A 17,147-nucleotide genomic window follows, 5' to 3' on the forward strand; every position below is an offset into this window, starting at 1 on the left:
CTTATGGTACAGTCCACTTTTGTAAACACCTCGCAAATTTGCACATTCCAGCAAATATACCTGATCCACGGGCATGATTGTCATAAAATAAACAACATAAATGTGTTTATTTATTTTTTAAGAAAAATAAAGACTATGTGAAAGGAATTGGGGGAAAAAGGATAAAAAGTTAAAGTTCCCCCATAAAGCAATTACAGCACATATGAAAATAATTTAAAAGGTAATAAAGTAGAAAAAAATTAAAAAGAAGTAATCACTTAGAGGGTTTTATTTTTATTATAAGCAGAAAAAAATCTCATGAGTCATTATGTCTATGAATAAGTGTTATAAATGTTGTTACTATGGAAGTATAATAGCAGAAGCACATTTGAATAACACTACTTTCAGGACATACATACAAAGCAGTACAACTGGATTACATGAACAGGCTCATCACTCTCTCTCAAAGGTTACGTGAAGGCCTGCAAATCGATTTAAATACATTATGTGTTTTACCATAACCTTTAAGCACGCAATCATACTTTATAAACTGGTAGGATATAACTTTATATATGTGATTGCTATTTTTTCTTTCCAGAAAAAAAGGATCACAAGCATCCGTTGTTATAACTTCGCAGAGTTAATAACGTTGATGTAAAAACTGAAAGTTTCTGTATGAAAGTATAAAAAAATACTTCCGTAGTCAACTACTAATTTCAATAAAAGAAAGTCAATAACTTGAGATGGCCACAGTTGTATCTGTAGGGAAGAGCAGGAGGTGTTAATAGTAAAGTGAAGTATCTCTTAGATGCTTCCTATTATAAAACCATCACTGTGATGGACTGAAACATACTTTATTGCAGCCTTCACATGCACGTCAGACTGGACAGCTAAGCAAACAAATCAAACAAGGCAAGAAAAAAAAGAAGAGATAAAACTTAAAAAAATAAAACTAAAATTATAGTCTTCAGTTTATTGTGTCATGGTATCGTTTCTCCTGTCTGCCTCAAAAAAATCATTCAGGCACAGTCATTTGTTCCAAAGTTTCTGCATCATCTTAGTATTGCTTTAATTTTTCCACTCTTCATCCTCCATCTCTTGTTATTATGAATAAATTTTAGCTTGCCAACCTCCCACTCTCTCTCCTTTCATCTTCTCTAAGAGTTGAGATGCTCCACTTGGATGGTGGATGCTGACACAGTGAGACAGAGGTCCTTGTGGGTACTAATGTCCGCCACACTGACTGACTTGTACTGGATGTCGTTGGCAGACACCGTCTTATATTGATGGAGGTCAAACGGACAGGAGATGGATTCTGTCTGAGGGTAGTTGCTCTGGCTCTGTCCTTGCTGGCCCCTGCCCGCCGCTCCACTCCCAGCTCCTCCAGGTCGGCTCGATGCTCCATCTGCACTCTCTACCCGGCTCTGAGCTCCAGCCTGGCCCTGGGCCTGGCTTTGGTTCTGTTGTGCCGGCTGTGCTGCCATGACTGCTGATGCAGTCAACTGCTCTGGGTTGTGTTTCTCCATGTGTTTCACCAGATACGTCTCCTGAGATGAAGGGAGGATAGGTAGAGGGGAAACAGTGGAGACATGACTACACGGTGTAAAGTAGCTGCCAGGTGTCTGATGCCAGTGAGGCGATTCATAGTGTTGCATGTAGTAATGCTCTTCAGAAATGGACATTTGTCTTACTGAAGTGTAAGTGCGGTTGCAGAGACCACACGAGTAGATCCGGGCATGTTTGACAGTGTGTGTGGACATGTGCACCTCCAGGCTCGCTGCATCTATGTATCCTTTATTGCAGTTCGGGCACTTGTAAGGCTTGTCTTTGTTGTGTTGACGCCGGTGAGACTAGGGGAAAAAATTGTTATTGGTGGGAAAAAAAGGCATAACAATACAGTGAAATGTTTTGAGAGTTAGTTAATACCCAAACACTCCATGCATAAGAACAGAACCAAACTCATTCACACCTGTAAATTTGAGAGTTGCGTGAAGGATTTCTCACAGCCTGGGTGACTGCACTTGTATGGCCGATCTCCGGTATGAATCCTGAATAAAACACAAAAACACACACATGTACAAACACGGGCGCCTATCACTTTCAGGGTGACCTAACCTGACCGCAAGGAGATGAGAAACCCTAGACCAGTGGGTGATTTACCTGCTGTGCTGCTGAAGGTGACTCAGCTGTCTGAAGGACTTTTCGCAGTAGGAACAGGTGTAGGGTTTCACTCCGGTGTGGATGCGGATATGTTGGGCCAGGTAACTAGAGTTGGCAAATGACTTGGTACAATGGGGACACTTGTGGGGCTTTGCATCTGTGTGGTTCCTGATGAGAGCAGATAAGATGGTAAAAGAGAGAAATGAAAACAGGACTGTAAGGATAAACTGAAGACAAAAAAAGCCTCATTTTAAGATAATCCTCTTAATTTATCATTTCAGGGAAAAACATCTCACACAAGGAAATTAAAGCTTGCGGCGATGAAGCACAGAGCAATGAAACATTTGGAAATTCTGAAGAAAACACCCCAACAAAATACGCTTTACTGATTACGGCCAGCAGTAATTAAAAAATTCACACAAACATCCAACAAATTTAACAATTTTATCTGTCTGGACCAACTCGATTAGATGCTTAAGATTTAAACACAAGAGATTATATTAAAGGGGACCCATTATGTTATGTAATTTTTAGCTAATACTGAATTTAACATGAGTAGCTTTTCAAGCCTTACAGGTCTGATGCAGCCCCTTGATGCAGCCTCTCAGCTGTCTGAAACAAGTCGTTTTATCTCCTTCTCTCTCCCCTTCAGTCAATTTTCTCCATCAGACAGGAGGTCTGAACAGCAGGTGGGTGGGGAATCTATGCTCCTTGCCAGAGCTGTGTCCCTGAGGTGACCACTTTATGGATATTGACTCTCACTGATATCATACAGAGCTAAGAGTTGAACAAAGTATCTACAACTAAAAGAACAGTCTAAAAGCTGTGTTTTTGCCTCATAGAAATTACCTTACACTCACTTGTTTAATATGAAAATCCAGCATTTTAATGGTATACATATGCCGGAAAATAAAAAAAAGCATAACAGGTCCCCTTTAAAACAATAAAATAATAAATACACGTTTTACAAATGTATCAGTTTATCGTGCTTCCCGAAATGATGGAAAATTGATACGAGCACAGCCCCCCAAAAAGGATAAAACAAACAGGATAACAGAGCATGAAAGCAAAGCATGGCAGAACATCACTATTGAGTGTTGAAGGTGAGAAAAGCACTGACAAAGATATGAACCATCAAATCAATAACACAAAGGGCTGTACAATGGTAAAGAGCAACAATACTGTCAACTTTATTTTTTAGAAGTTTACTTTGAAAGATTTGAAATAGGTATGTGTGTTTATGGAAGAAGCAGTGTCGGAAGACATGACAGCACATGCAGACAGAAGAACAGAAGGTGCAGTGCAAAAAGGAGCAAGACCTGCACAAACACAGCAAAGACAGAAACAAAGGCAGGGGGGAAAAAAACAAAAGAAAAAAATTTACGGCCAAAGGCCAGACTTCAAAGGTGTCATCTGAATTTTAATATGCTGAAAAGGTCACTGGATGGAACTGGCAACATGCGAGCCAACATCCACAAGGCAACGTAATATGGTCTGCACTTCACTGTCTTCACCAGGATGGAGAAGAACATAGGAGGGGTCTTAGCAGGACAAGTTAAGAGAACAGGGTATATGGTATGGGTGGGTAATGGGGTTGGGGGGGTCTGTAGTACCGTGAGTGCTGCTGTAAGTGACTGAGCTGCCTGAAAGATTTCTGGCAGTAGGAGCAGGTGTAAGGCTTGGCCCCACTGTGGATGCGGATGTGCTGGGCCAGGTAGCTGGAGTTGGCGAATGACTTGGCGCAGTGAGGACACTTGTGAGGTTTGGCCTCTGTGTGCGACTTGGAGTGGATCTGCATGTCAGACTTACTGAAGAAGGTCGCCGCACACATCCGGCACCTACAGGCGTAGAGACAGAGAAATGGAAGGACGGGATGGAAGTACAAGGAGGAGGAAGAAGAGGGAGATGTACAAGAGGAGGAGAAAAAAAAAGAGAGAAGATGGGACAGAAGAAGATTAGGAGACAGGGTAATGGAGCAATGACCCACAGAGAGAAATAAGATATCACAGAAAATGAAAAGAAAAAAAAAGAAAAAAAAATCAATGAAGACAAAGGCGGGTTAAATCAAATAAAGACGACACAACCAGACAACACAGTGAAATGTCAAGGGAGAAATCAGTGAAAACTGAGGAGGAAAGGTACACAGGTACTATAAAAAAAGAGGAAGAGAAGGACACAGAAGTGAGATCACAGCTCAAAGAGCATGCTATATAAGGACAAAGGGGAGAGTAGAAGACAGGTTTGTGTCCAGTGTGTGCAGACGGAGAGAGCATCTACAAAGCATGTATTTGTTTTCTCAAATACATTTTTAGTAAAGAATTAAGCATCCATCACAAAGCCGGTGTGTTCAGCCACAACATGCAGTGAAGAGTGTTTGTCTGAGGAGTCGGCGTGTCAGACGCTAATATCCAGCACTGCCAAGGTCATCTACAAAAGCTGAAAATCTCAATGCTAATTTCCAGAAGTGAACAGAGAAACAGATGTATGCATATTTCACAGCCAGAGCAAGAACAAATGGAGATGAGCAGCAAGTATTTAAAAACATTAAACAAATAAATAAATACCTGTATGTTTTCGTGCTATCTTTCGAGGCATGGTCTTCGTCTTCATTTGAGAGATCATATGGATCTCTAGCATGATGCTGCAAAGTTGTCACCTATTGATAATAAAATTAAAATTGATTTAATGAGCAGTTCGTTGCATCACGCTTCCTTTTTCACATCTGTAGCTGTTCTCTTACCTGGCCACCTGGTGTCAGATGAGCCAGTATTACAGTTTCATTTCCCGGCATGCCCAGAGGACCAACCCGAGACACTTTGGTCTTCTTCTTTCTCCCTCGTTTGGAGGGCGCTGGCATCACAACCACATGTGGATTCCCGTCCGCTTCTTTTTTGTCTATGAGAAGATCGACAGTCACAGGTTAAGATGATGGAACAGAGTTTTGAAAGCAGAAGATGGAACAAGTTTGTAATAATTCCATCCCATATTTAAATACCATCTACATAATGGTCTGTAGGTGCATTGACATCAAACTGAAAACCAGAAGATGCTGAAGGAAGTCTAATGTGTTTCAGTATAATCGACATGTGAATACATTTGGACGGCATCAGACACATGATCAAAATTGATGTGCTTCTTTTATAAATATGGGCACTTTTCATACTGAAAATCTGTATTTATGTTTGTTTTCTAAAAGCAAAGACACCAATAATTTATTAACAGTTTCAAACAGCATCTATTGTACTGGAAGACATAAATTTACTTAAAAAGACAGAACCATAAGTCACTGACACAGGCTTGGTAATAAAATAATCTGGTTTTGCTACTCATCAGATCACTCTGTGCTTTGTGGACAAGGACACAGATGTGTTCATAGCTCAGAGATGTAATTAACGAACAGCCTGAACAAAGTCTAACTTAGCACTGCAAGAAAGACTCTCAGTCAGGTTTGATCATGTTCCAGGTAATCAAGTCATCAATAAATGCTTCAGACATTTTTGTCTCCTGAGTTTTTAGTGTAAGAATTTTCTTTTATAGTCTCAATAGCTCCATAAGAGAACATATGAATGCCCCCCAAAAGCCAAAATATTTCACAGATGAGGGATTCAGTCAGTGATTAGTCATATTAAACCTGGTTTATGCTCATTATAGTAGCCCTCATGAAAGTGCTAAAAGCACAAACCATGTTAAGTGTTGTTTCAGTGTGTCGTGCACCTGACAACTTTTGTAACCCAGTGTGCACAGCATTGCTGAGAAGCTATGAAGACACAAGAATAAGAATCCTTTATTGTCATTACGTGTTCACACAATGAAACTTCATTTGGTAGCTCAGAAGAGAATGGGCCTTTAGCGCACCCATCGACATACATATATATACTGTACATACATATATACGACTGTGCTGGTCTCAATGATATATACTAAAGCTCAGACATTCTCAGATTACAAAGAAGGAGCTGCAGCAACACCTTCAAAATGAGACTTTCTGGAGAAATCTCTATGAATTCTTAGCTTCTTCTTTCTAATTCTTCTACTCATGTACCAGCACTGATGAAAAGTTGCTGCACCTATTATCTAGGAGAGGACTTCAGCGAGTTCAGTGCACACTGAAGCGCCAGTAAGTAACGGCCATGGGGCTGCAGCGGCATCACAGTCGACACATACCAAAACCAATAAGGTGACCATAAACCAGGCTTTACACAATACCCTGAGTTCTGAATCGTAGTAAATCTATAACACTGTTTGATCCACCCATATAAGTTTTAATCATTTACATAGTAACAATATTGTACTTAGAAACAAGTTAGCCAGTGTGTGTGTATAATAACATGCTGTTCACCTGAAGAATGGAGTGCTGAAACAATCATGGTTGTTGCTGGATGGCCGGACACAAACGACTGAGAGGAGGTTGGAGAGACTAGAGTTCCCTGAGGAGTCGTGATCACCAGACCAGCTGCAGAGAAAGAGACAAGAGCAGAGATGAGAAATTGTCTAAGATGAGCAGTGTCACTGAGGTTGAGGAATTCAATTTACAGCTTCAAGAACATGTTGCCAAAGGCATTTTTTTAAACTATAATCTACATCTCCAAGTGTAACAATAGCACTACAAAGCAGAATGTTTGTAATACAGCGCTAAAGTTGTCTCAGTTGAGGAAAACCTTGAATTAATTGTTCATTTTACTCCCATTTTCTCTATTTACAAAGTTTGTTCTCATAACCTAAATAATTTAACACACTGCTGTTACATTATACTTCAAAAACTGAGGGTATGGGATCTAAATACGGCCTTAATATTTGGTGTTTCAGTGTTTTTAACTCAATCCCCAAATATGTTAAGTCTTTCAACCTCAAAACTGAGAAAGAGACGCTTAAAGGTTTCTAAACACAGAAACAAGCCCACCTGCTGTCATGATGCCTGTGGAGGGGACAGGCAACACTGTGATGTTCTGGGTGCTGTGCGGAGGGTGGAGGTGCGCCGCACTACCAGCCTGGCCTCCTCCATCTGTCTTGGCCCCAGGCGTGGGGATGGTGAGAAGAGTCGTCTGGTAGTGAGATGCAGGGGAAGCAGAGAAGGAAGCGCTTTTTTCCTGTTGCTCTTTTACTTTGTTTAGGAACATGGCATTCTCAATCTGTCAGGAGAAAGGAGATTTTTCTTTGACGGAAACATTCTCTCCCCGTCATCAACTGATTGAACAGTAAATTATTTTGTAGCCTAACCTGTCCGGGCATAGTCGGGACTGGGGACCAGAAATATGATGAATTAAAATGAGAGTCTTCCATCATTTCTGCAACGACACAAAAGCAGCAAGATTTAAAAACTTTCCATCACAGCTGGCCAACACTAGAATGTATTATTATTTATTAAAATGAGCTAAATGTATCTTATATATAAAACATAAAGTCTAACTTTAGAGTTGATTTGGAAGCTGACATTTGTAATAATGGTACATGCATTGTGCCATATGACATTTAGTCTAACATTAAAACACTCAAAGTAGGAGGGAGGACCCATCGATAAAACTATTTTAACAGAAAATTAATTTTTTTAGCTTTACGATTCACTGGATAGCTTATTAATAAAAAATAAAAAAAAAGCATTGGTTTGAGTTAGGTGTACCTAATGAAGTGGCAGTGGAGCCTGTTTCCCTCACAGCTGCTTGTGTACATTAGGACTAAAAAAAAAAGAGAAGACATTTCTACTAGAGTAATTAAAAATTGTAGTGAAAATGCTCATGCAGTGTGTTTCTATGTCTAATGAGAAAGACCTTAATGAAATGTTTCCCACACCAAAGAGCATGTACTACATTATTCTCCTGCAGATCAATGACAAGACAAATACCAGATCAATGCATTACTGTTTTAAGGGCTCACCCACTACAAGGATTTCCTGTTAGGAGGCCTCCGGGCCTCCTAACAAAAATTAGTAATGGTTTGTCAACCCTCTCAGTTCATTTGTGCACCTTATTCCTAAAATATGACATGGCTTCCTGAGTGCTGACTGCACACTGCAGAGCACCAATTAATTTAAGAACATACACCTTGTTAGCAAAACCAAGAGAAATAATGAAAACCACAAATCTGAATCTTGACATTCTTCGAGATGGGGATCAGGTAATAAGGTTGGACCTAAAGAGCCTCGCCATATCAGTCGCTTCACCGTAGGGGCGGGTGTAAAGCAGACAAAGTGTGTTGACGCAGCACATGTTGTTGTGACATGTTTTAGAATAAAAAGCAAAGACTGTTTCACTTCTAACCTCAGTGTACCAACAAGCCAAACCAGGACATTGAAACTAAAGTAGAGAAATGAAATTCATGTAATTCTGGCTGCTAAAAGCAAAACAAAACAATCCTCCAAAAATCAATAGGAGGCGAAATTATTTTAAAGAAACTCACAGCAAATGACTGCAAAGAGTCTGAGGGGTTGTTTAACGGCACGATGGAGGTTCTAACACTGTGGTGACACTTTTTGTTTGTTTGTTTTATTCTCACCTGTAACCAGGTTTGATTCACTTGTCCTGTGTGAAGCACTGTGGTTACTTTAACTATGCTGATATGGCCCCAGGGTCAAAATCAGCCCTGAATGAGGCCAATGTGAAGTTTATAACTTACACTTCTGCTTTTTTTCCTTTGTGATACGAAATATTTAGACTGTAAGAAAACCTGGTTGACAGGGTGTTTTCCAGTTCAAGAAAGAAAAAAAAAACAGTTAAGAGCTTTGTATATTACTGAGTAGAAATACATGCACTCCCACTGTTTGTTTTCTTTTGGCTCTGGCAAAAACTTTTGTGGGCACTAAATAAAAGACCCAGTTAATCAAATTACTAGACACTAACTCCCCAGTGTGAGGGTGGAGGTTTTTTTAAAGGGTCCCTGAAGGTGTGGGTCTCTTGGGGAAGCACTAGGCTCATTCCTGTGACGTGTTATTGCTACAGATACAGTTTAAAAGGGAAAAGTAGAAAGGGGGAGAAAGATTCTGTTTTTCTTAATTAATGAGATAATTATGTCGCAGAAGAAAATGTGCTGTTGCTCAGACTAAAAATCCCAAAAGAGTCTCTGTTGATTTAAAAGTTTCACTTCATAAGCATTAATGTTTAATTAAGCTTCATTTAATACAATTTTCTTTAGGTTCAGGTCTGAACCAGTGCGAGATACTGCTGTCTATGAGTAATATAGATGGTACTGTAATACACTGTTTATCAGCTTGATATAAGATAAGATAAGATAGAACTTTATTAATCCCTCGGGTGGGTTCCTCTGGGAAATTCGATATTACATTGTTTCTCCAGGATCTTTAACATATAAGACAATCCATGAACATGTGGGTATCACCCAATTTTTCTAACTTAAAAGAAAACAGAATTGTACCGCATCACTGTTTTCATGAAGTTTAATATTACAGAGGCTATACTGGGGGGATTTTAAGAGATGTCAATAATTCAGAAACTACTTTTTTTGTCAGATTAATGTAATAGATTTTTGAGATAGTTGGTACATTTATATGATAAGAAAAGCAAAACTAGCATGTTGGTCTCATGGATGAGTCGTTAGAGATATTTCAATTAGCTTTTACTTTTGTCTTAATTGTTTGTTGTCTTATTGTTCATTAATTTCCATATTAAGTTTGCTGGTTACATTTTAGTTTCTTTTGTTGGAAAATGTTTAGTAATGTTTTGATCTATTAGAATACAAGGGATGTTTGTACAAGGGAGAATTTTAGAAGCTCAGATCAATAAAAACACTCGACTAAACGTGTGCACAGATATCCCACATACTGAATGTGTTCACAATTAAAACGTATCAGAAAAGACTAAAAGTGAAGACTTGTAACTTATATTTCCTATTGCACTCAGATTATTAAGGAATATATGAAATACTGTTTAGTTTAGTTTTTCTTTTTTGTTTTGTTGAGAATTTGTGTTACTTTTTATTATTTCCGTGTAACTAACATGTATTGTCACACCCACTTTTAGTTTTTAGTTTGGTTGCCTATTACAGCCTTGTCTGGGTGCAAGTGTTTGGCTCCATACAGCTGTAATTCCATAACTGCAGCTCTGATTAAGCGTCCAGATGTGTTAAAAAGCACTATTAAATAATATGAGGTTAAACTTTCCTGCCCGCTTTCCTATATGTCAGTATTTAGCGGCATTAAAGGGGATCCACATCCAGCTACTTAGCTTTAAGTTTGCTCTGCGGAATAAAGTAGACCTAAAAGAACTACAAAAACATGAACTTTCATAAAACGCCACATATCGGAACAATGTAAGGCGCATATCTACAGCAGGTCTCCATTTGGCCTCCGTGCATCCTGCAGTTATTCAGGCCCGACGTGCTGATTAACATACATTTAGCAGACACACAGTGTGAGCCTGTGCTGCCTTCCCGCTCGGGAAAAAATAAACGCAAAGCAATGAAAAAAACCAAAAGCATAAAAAAAACTGAAGCGAAGAAAAAAAAATAGACCATCCTCACAGACTTCCGGCTGTGGGGACGGGTGGAGAGGCGGCAGCAGAGTCGACCGAATCTATCAAAATTTACTACCGACTGCGTGGAGAAGAGTGGCGTTTACCGGAGCTGACGACTCCGCTTTCCTCCGCGAAGCTCCAGCAGGCCGGGATAGTTTGGACACAGTTTCCAAATCTGTCCAAATTCCAGTGAATCTGTGAAGTTTCCCCCCCTCCTCCTCTTTTTTTTTCTCTCGCTCTCTTTTTTTTTCGTTTTTTTCCCTCCGGTGAGCCAGTCGCTTCGCCTGAGCTTCACTTCCTCCTGATAAGGTCGTCAGACAAAAGAAGCGTGTGCAGTGACGTCACTTCCGCTTTCTGTCAGGCAGTTAATTTAAAAAATCTAAAAAGTCCGCGATCAGCTGGTCGTGTTTTTTTGAGTGGTAGTAGTGGTAGCAGTAAAATAAACAAATAAATAATTATTTCACTGTATCGCATGCCAGCTTTTACTTACCAAGTGAATAAGTCCCCAGTGGTGCGTTTACTTGTGGTCAGAAATATAAATTAAGTCAGTACTGTCAGGGGTGTCCAACACTCGGCCCGCGGGCCAGAACCGGTCTGCCCAATTAATGTTTTTGGGGTTTTTTGTGAGGCACTAGACTCAAATGACTTTGTTCCATTATTAAACAATATACACACATGATTACTTTACTTTGTCACTCTTCCTGGGGACCAGAACCGGTGTCGTGCAAAAAGGGATCTCCTGACAAAAAGTAATTTCTGGTATTTAAACTGTTGTAAATGAGTTGTTGGCCTATAATCTGTCAAACATATCTCTCATGAATGATATCAACTCCTTTTGAGCCAGACGGAACATGAGAGATGACAAAGAGACATTCATTTATCCTTGTGTATCCAGGTAAGAGTCGCTGACATAAAAAAAAAGGCAATTTTCAGGAGAGATCTGGCCAAGACAGCAGCAGCAAACATTTAAATAGCTATATTATCACTGTCCATAACGGCAAAACTTTTTGTTCCCAAAAGGTTATTTTTAAAGGTAATATTCCCTAAAATTATTCTTCCAAATTATTACCTTTCTGAAATATTTATCAATAACATTGCTATAACATTGCTAGTGGCACTTAAAACCCCCACATTTAATCATTTGTTTTTATTAATTTCTGTCTCTCTTTCAAAGTGTGTCTTTTGTTCACTCCCAATCGATCGAGGCAGACGGGTGCACCTCCCTGAGCCTGGTCATGCTATAGATTTCTTCCTGTTAAAAGAGAGTTTTTCCTTCCCACTTTCACAAAGTGCGTGTTTAAAGGGCATCATCTGATTGTTGAGGTTTTCTCTGTATTATTTTAGGGTCTTTATCCAACAATATAAAGCCCCCTGAGATGACTGCTGATATGATTTGAAGATACATAAATAAAACGGAATTGAATTGAAATGTTACCAGAGGGATGTTTCATTAGTAAAAGGTTTATAAACATGTTTTTAAAATGAACCAACTGAGTTTTTTTGGAAAGAGGTCTGGTACACCTGGATGCTCTCTCAGTATTAAGAGAGCTTTAAAGAAATCTGTGGTCATTCAAGCAATCTTGACAGCGCAGTTTTGATAAACGGTTATTGGAGGAATCTCATGGAAGCACTGATTTATCAGGGGGTTTTTTTAAATTATTTTTTAGATAATAACACAAATTTTCAACTGAGCTCTGAAACAAAAAAAAAAAGAAGAAAAGAAAATACAGCAGTTGAAACAAGCTTCCATAAATCTCTTCAAGAGGGTGAACCGGCACTGTGTGTATTTACACTTTGATTCACTTTTTTAGATCATTTGTTCAGTTTTACCAGTGCATACAGCAACGTTTACAGTGATCCCTTTATGAGTTGTGTTAATTTCACGACACAGTCCAAAATACATAAATTCAAAAATAAAGAAAATATATCCCACATATATATCTTTTGATGATTCCTAGGTTTTTGAAGACAGAATTTTAACAGTAATAATAATAATTATTATTATTATAATTCTATATATACATATAAACTCAAAACTGTTACTCCCCAGTGGCACTGGTGAGAAACCCCACAAAGCTCCCTGAGGCTCCTGTACCTTTAAAAGTACAGACTGCCTGTGTATTGCAGGGCAAACAGAGATGGAAAGATGGTGATTCACTCTCCCATTCAAGGCCAATTTAGAATTACTAATTAACCTGGAGAGAACCCACATAGGTAACAGACTGATCATGCAAGTGCCAAGATCCCAGCAGACCAGCAGGTTTGAGCTTCTTGCCGTGAAGCAAGAAGCGCAAACCTATAACCATGTGCACTACTGTGTAGCTACTTTTGGCTACGCCTTTATCCACAAAGGATGCCCACAGCAGGTAGCTCCACATGTTTGATTTGGCAGATTATTTTTTACACTGAATGCCTTTCCATACAAAAACTCAAAGATATTTGTGTCTCTGTGTCTCCTGGATTGAAACCAGGAATGTTTCACTCATTAGACAAATATGTAAGCAACGATATGGAGCTGTCTGTGTATATACAATATATTCCTAGAATAACAAAAAACATGGTTATCTGTGCACCAAAAGTGGTCAGGGCTCATTAACTAAGGACCATGAATGCAATCACCAGATGAAATCTAACCAGCACTTTCCAAGAGTTTAAGACTGAACGGCTATAATCTGTTGTCCCAACGCATCCTCAAAATATCACGGGGAAATGTCTTCGGGAAATATACAAAATCTGTCACTTCAAGCCTCTGTAACATCCTGAAAACAGCTTAAAATATTGCATTGACATTTGTTTTTTAAAATTTACTGTTACCGTGCAACACCGGGTAAGATTCCCTATAAATAAAATTATACCCCAGTTAGCAGTGAACGATGCCAAATGTTCTTCTCTAAAACATTCCAACAGGCATAATTACAACCTGTAGGTGGAAAAATAGTCAGCAAAGTTCAAAGAGCATTTGGTTCAGTAGTAAATAATTGTGTAAGTAATTCTTAATCATGCAGACAGGAACATGTTATCTCAGAGAAAATTAGTATATTGCATACCGGTTTTATAATTTGATTAGTTTGGCTTATAAATAAATTCAAATGTTTAGCGGGGCTAAAATAACATTCATAAATGTCTTGTTTTGTCCAATTAATATTTCCATAAAATCTGACCGATACTGCTCTTTTTGGCAATTTTAATGATTAAACAGGCTTCACTGCGTTTCAGACAATAAATAGAGCAAGAAATAGAAACACTCACAGTATTTACTTGAAAAAAGCCTTATCCAGTCGTAGCCAACAGTTTTGAGAATGACACAAATATTAGTTTTCACAAAGTTTGCTGCTTGAGTGTTTTTAGATCTCTGGCATGTTGTCAATCAACTTCTGGGCCAAATCCTAACAGATGGCAACCCATTCTTTCATAAGAATCAATGCTTGCATAATCAATGCTTGGAGTTTGTCAGAATTAGTGGGTTTTTGTTTGTCCACCTGCCTCTTCAGGATTGGCCACAAGTTCCCAATTGGACTGAGGTCTGGGAAGTTCCCTGGCCATGGACCCAAGATGATTTGTTCCCCGAGCTACTTAGGTATCACTTTGGCCTTATGGCATGGTGATCCATCATGCTGGAAAAGGCATTGTTCTTCATCAAACTGTTCTTGGATGGTTGGAAGAAGTTGCTTTCAGAGGATGTTTGGCTGTTTTTTGGCAAAATTGTGAGTGAGCCCACTGCCTTGGATGAGAAGCAGCCCCACAAATGAATGGTCTCAGGATGCTTTACTGTTGGCATGAGACAGGACTGATGGTAGTGCTCACCTTTTCTTCTCTGGACAGTCCTTTTTCCAGATGCCCCAAACAATCAGAAAGGGGCTTCATCAGAGAAAATGACTTTACCCCAGTCCTCAGCAGTCCACTCGCTGTACTTTTTGCAGAATATCAATTCGTCCCTGATGGCTTTTTCTGAGAAAAGTGGCTTCTTTGCTTCCCTTCTTGACACCAGGCCGTCTTCCAAAAGTCTTCGCCTCACTATGCGTGCAGATGGACTCCTACTATTCCTGAGCAAGCTCTGCACTGGTGGCACTCTGATACCGCAGCTGAATCATCTTTAGGAGACCATCCTGGCGCTTGCTGGACTTTCTTGGGGGCCCTGAAGCCTACTTCACAATAATTGAACCTCTTTCCTTGAAGTTCTTGATGATCTGATAAATGGTTGATTTAGGTGCAGTCTTAGTAGCAACAACATCCTTGCCTGTGAAGCCCTTTTTATGCAACGCAATGATGGCTACATGTGTTTCCTTGCAGGTAACCATGTTTAATAGGAAGAACAACGATTTCAAGCATCACCCTCCTTTTAATGCATCCAGTCTGCTATTCTAACTCAGTCAGCATAACATAATGATCTCCAGCCTTGTGCTCGTCAACATTCTCACCTGAGTTGATGAGAAATTTTTTGAAATGATCTCAGCAGGTCCTTTTATGGCATGAAATGCTGAATGATGAAATGCAGCGGAAATTGAATTTTTGAGATTAAGTTCATTTTCATGGCAAAGAAGGATTTCGCAGTTCATCTGATCACTCTTCATAACATTCTAGAGTATATGGAAATTGCTATTATAAAAACTGAAGCAGCAAACTTTGTGAAAACCAGTATTTGTGTCATTCTCAAAACCTATGGTGACGACTGTACTGTTAGACTTTGGTGAATATTAGAACTTTTAATGAGTATGTGTCAGCTGTTGCTCTGTAAAATAGAAATAAATAAAACTGTTTTTAGAAACAGCCTTTAATTTTTAGTTCAAATTATTTTTCATTAAAGTCCCAGCGTTATGGCTTTAAAAGTTAACTTCCAAACTAACTTGTTGTCTTTTTCTAAATACCCATTTGTTCACTTAATGTTTCCCCCTTAACTTAATCTCTTACTTTAGCCATTTTATGTTGCAAATATTTTAATGAATCATCTGCACTTGACCTCCTCCAGCTCTCAGTGGATACTGCAGAGGTCCATGCAGCAGGGGTCCAAATTGGACTAGACATACCATCTTACTTGGTCCAACTTGGACAGGCCCAGTGGCCCATAATGGTTATGGGCTACTGGGCCTCTGGATTACTAATTTGCCCCACTGGCCCCTATTTCTGTTTTAGGTCTGTGGGATTTGGAGGCAAAAAAGAACCAGGAAGACTATAATTTGCCAGCTTCTGCAGGCCAACCAATGCCACCTGTTATCATTGTGCTCATTAAGACATTGCAGCTCACTGTAATAATACGAGAACAGTAAAGATCCTGACAATGTTTCAAGAACTTTCATAGCTTTTGGATAAATCCATACAAATCTTCAAAATTTAATGATTTTAAAAAAGTGAATATCTGGTAACACCTATCTATCTATCTATCTATCTATCTATCTATCTATCTATCTATCTATCTATCTATCTATCTATCTATCTATCTATCTATCTATCCATCCATCCATCCATCCATCCATCCATCCATCCATCCATCCATCCATCCATCCATCCATACATACATACATATATATATATATATATATATATATATATATATATATATATATATATATATATATATATATATACACACAATTAATTTGTATATAAGAAACAAATTAATTGCCCAGGTGAAACAGACAGATCTGCCAGTTCTCTGGCAAATGCCGATGAAGATGCATGGTGCTGGTCTGTGAGCACAGGTGAAATATGCACTGTAGGGCTCTGTCAGTGCTCCTCCTGTTCCACTTCAAGTAAAGGAGCAGGTACCAGACCTGGTGGGTTAATGCCCTTCTAGGGATCTACGACTTCTACCACTCTTGAGTCGAGGAGGAGGAGGTGGAGTACCTCTGCAACCTGAATGGCCTGCAGATAGTGTCTCTTGCATTAATGACACTAGGAAAAAGCAAATTAGAAAAAAAAGAAAGAAAAATAGTACACAAACTGAATGCAATGATCTATGGACACCACATGCAAAATGAGTCTGTCGTGAGCCGTGCTGTGCTGTGCTGTAGTGTGCTGGAGCAGCAGAATGTGGGAAGTGGATAACAACAGAGTGAATAAACTGATTCGCAAGGCCAATAATGTTGTGTGTGTGGAGCCTGATTCTCCGACAGAGGTGTCAGAAAGGAGGATACTGTCTAAGCTATTGTCAATATTGCACAATCCGTCACGCTGTCTTCATCTTGTGCTGGAGCGTGTTCAGGAAATACTCATTCAGCCACATGCACTACAGAATTCTACAGGACATCATTCCTACCTCTGGCCATCTTTACAACTTTCCTTATCATAAATGGACTATTTTCACTTGCAATATCCTGTCTATACTCTGCATAGTATCATTTTAACTTTGGAATATTAAAATTAATATTGCACTTATTTTTACTTATTTTTTTAGAGAGTTAACTTTTTTAATCTTTCATATTTATATTTAAAGTGACCACCTGTAACAATACAATTTTCCACTGGGATTAATAAAGCATTTGGATAAAATGCATACACTTTTGTGGGGGAGTGCTGTTTGTTGTTGCCTCTCCACTATTCATGTTGTCA

General features: G+C 39.1%; 1 protein-coding gene across 1 annotated transcript; it reads right to left on the reverse strand.

Moving 5' to 3' along the window:
• Positions 1 to 731: 731 nt before the first annotated feature.
• On the reverse strand, positions 732 to 10,900 carry znf384b (zinc finger protein 384 b). The gene is made up of 11 exons (XM_085365457.1): positions 10,706 to 10,900; positions 7,357 to 7,424; positions 7,040 to 7,268; positions 6,479 to 6,592; positions 4,880 to 5,034; positions 4,704 to 4,795; positions 3,753 to 3,977; positions 2,140 to 2,307; positions 1,949 to 2,027; positions 1,671 to 1,829; positions 732 to 1,526 (listed from the first exon to the last, which is right to left on the reverse strand). The coding sequence occupies exons 2-11, from the start codon at positions 7,420 to 7,422 to the stop codon at positions 1,137 to 1,139; spliced, it is 1,677 nt and encodes a 558-aa protein (XP_085221583.1). The 5' UTR covers positions 7,423 to 7,424; positions 10,706 to 10,900; the 3' UTR covers positions 732 to 1,136.
• Between the last annotated feature and the right edge of the window lie 6,247 nt (positions 10,901 to 17,147).

Source organism: Diplotaxodon limnothrissa, linkage group LG11, assembly GCF_057381915.1.
Source record: "Diplotaxodon limnothrissa isolate DT_005_m linkage group LG11, D_limnothrissa_male_GT1.1, whole genome shotgun sequence".
Lineage (NCBI taxonomy): Eukaryota > Metazoa > Chordata > Actinopteri > Cichliformes > Cichlidae > Diplotaxodon > Diplotaxodon limnothrissa.

Bases quoted from the DNA above. Each gene is read 5' to 3' on its own strand.
- znf384b (XM_085365457.1), bottom strand. From the start codon at position 7,422: ATGATGGAAGACTCTCATTTTAATTCATCATATTTCTGGTCCCCAGTC. The intron at 7,269-7,356 runs GTTAGGCTACAA...TTCTCCTGACAG, and splicing joins TCCCGACTATGCCCGGACAG to ATTGAGAATGCCATGTTCCT. The intron at 2,028-2,139 runs GTAAATCACCCA...TGTTTTATTCAG, and splicing joins CACCTTCAGCAGCACAGCAG to GATTCATACCGGAGATCGGC.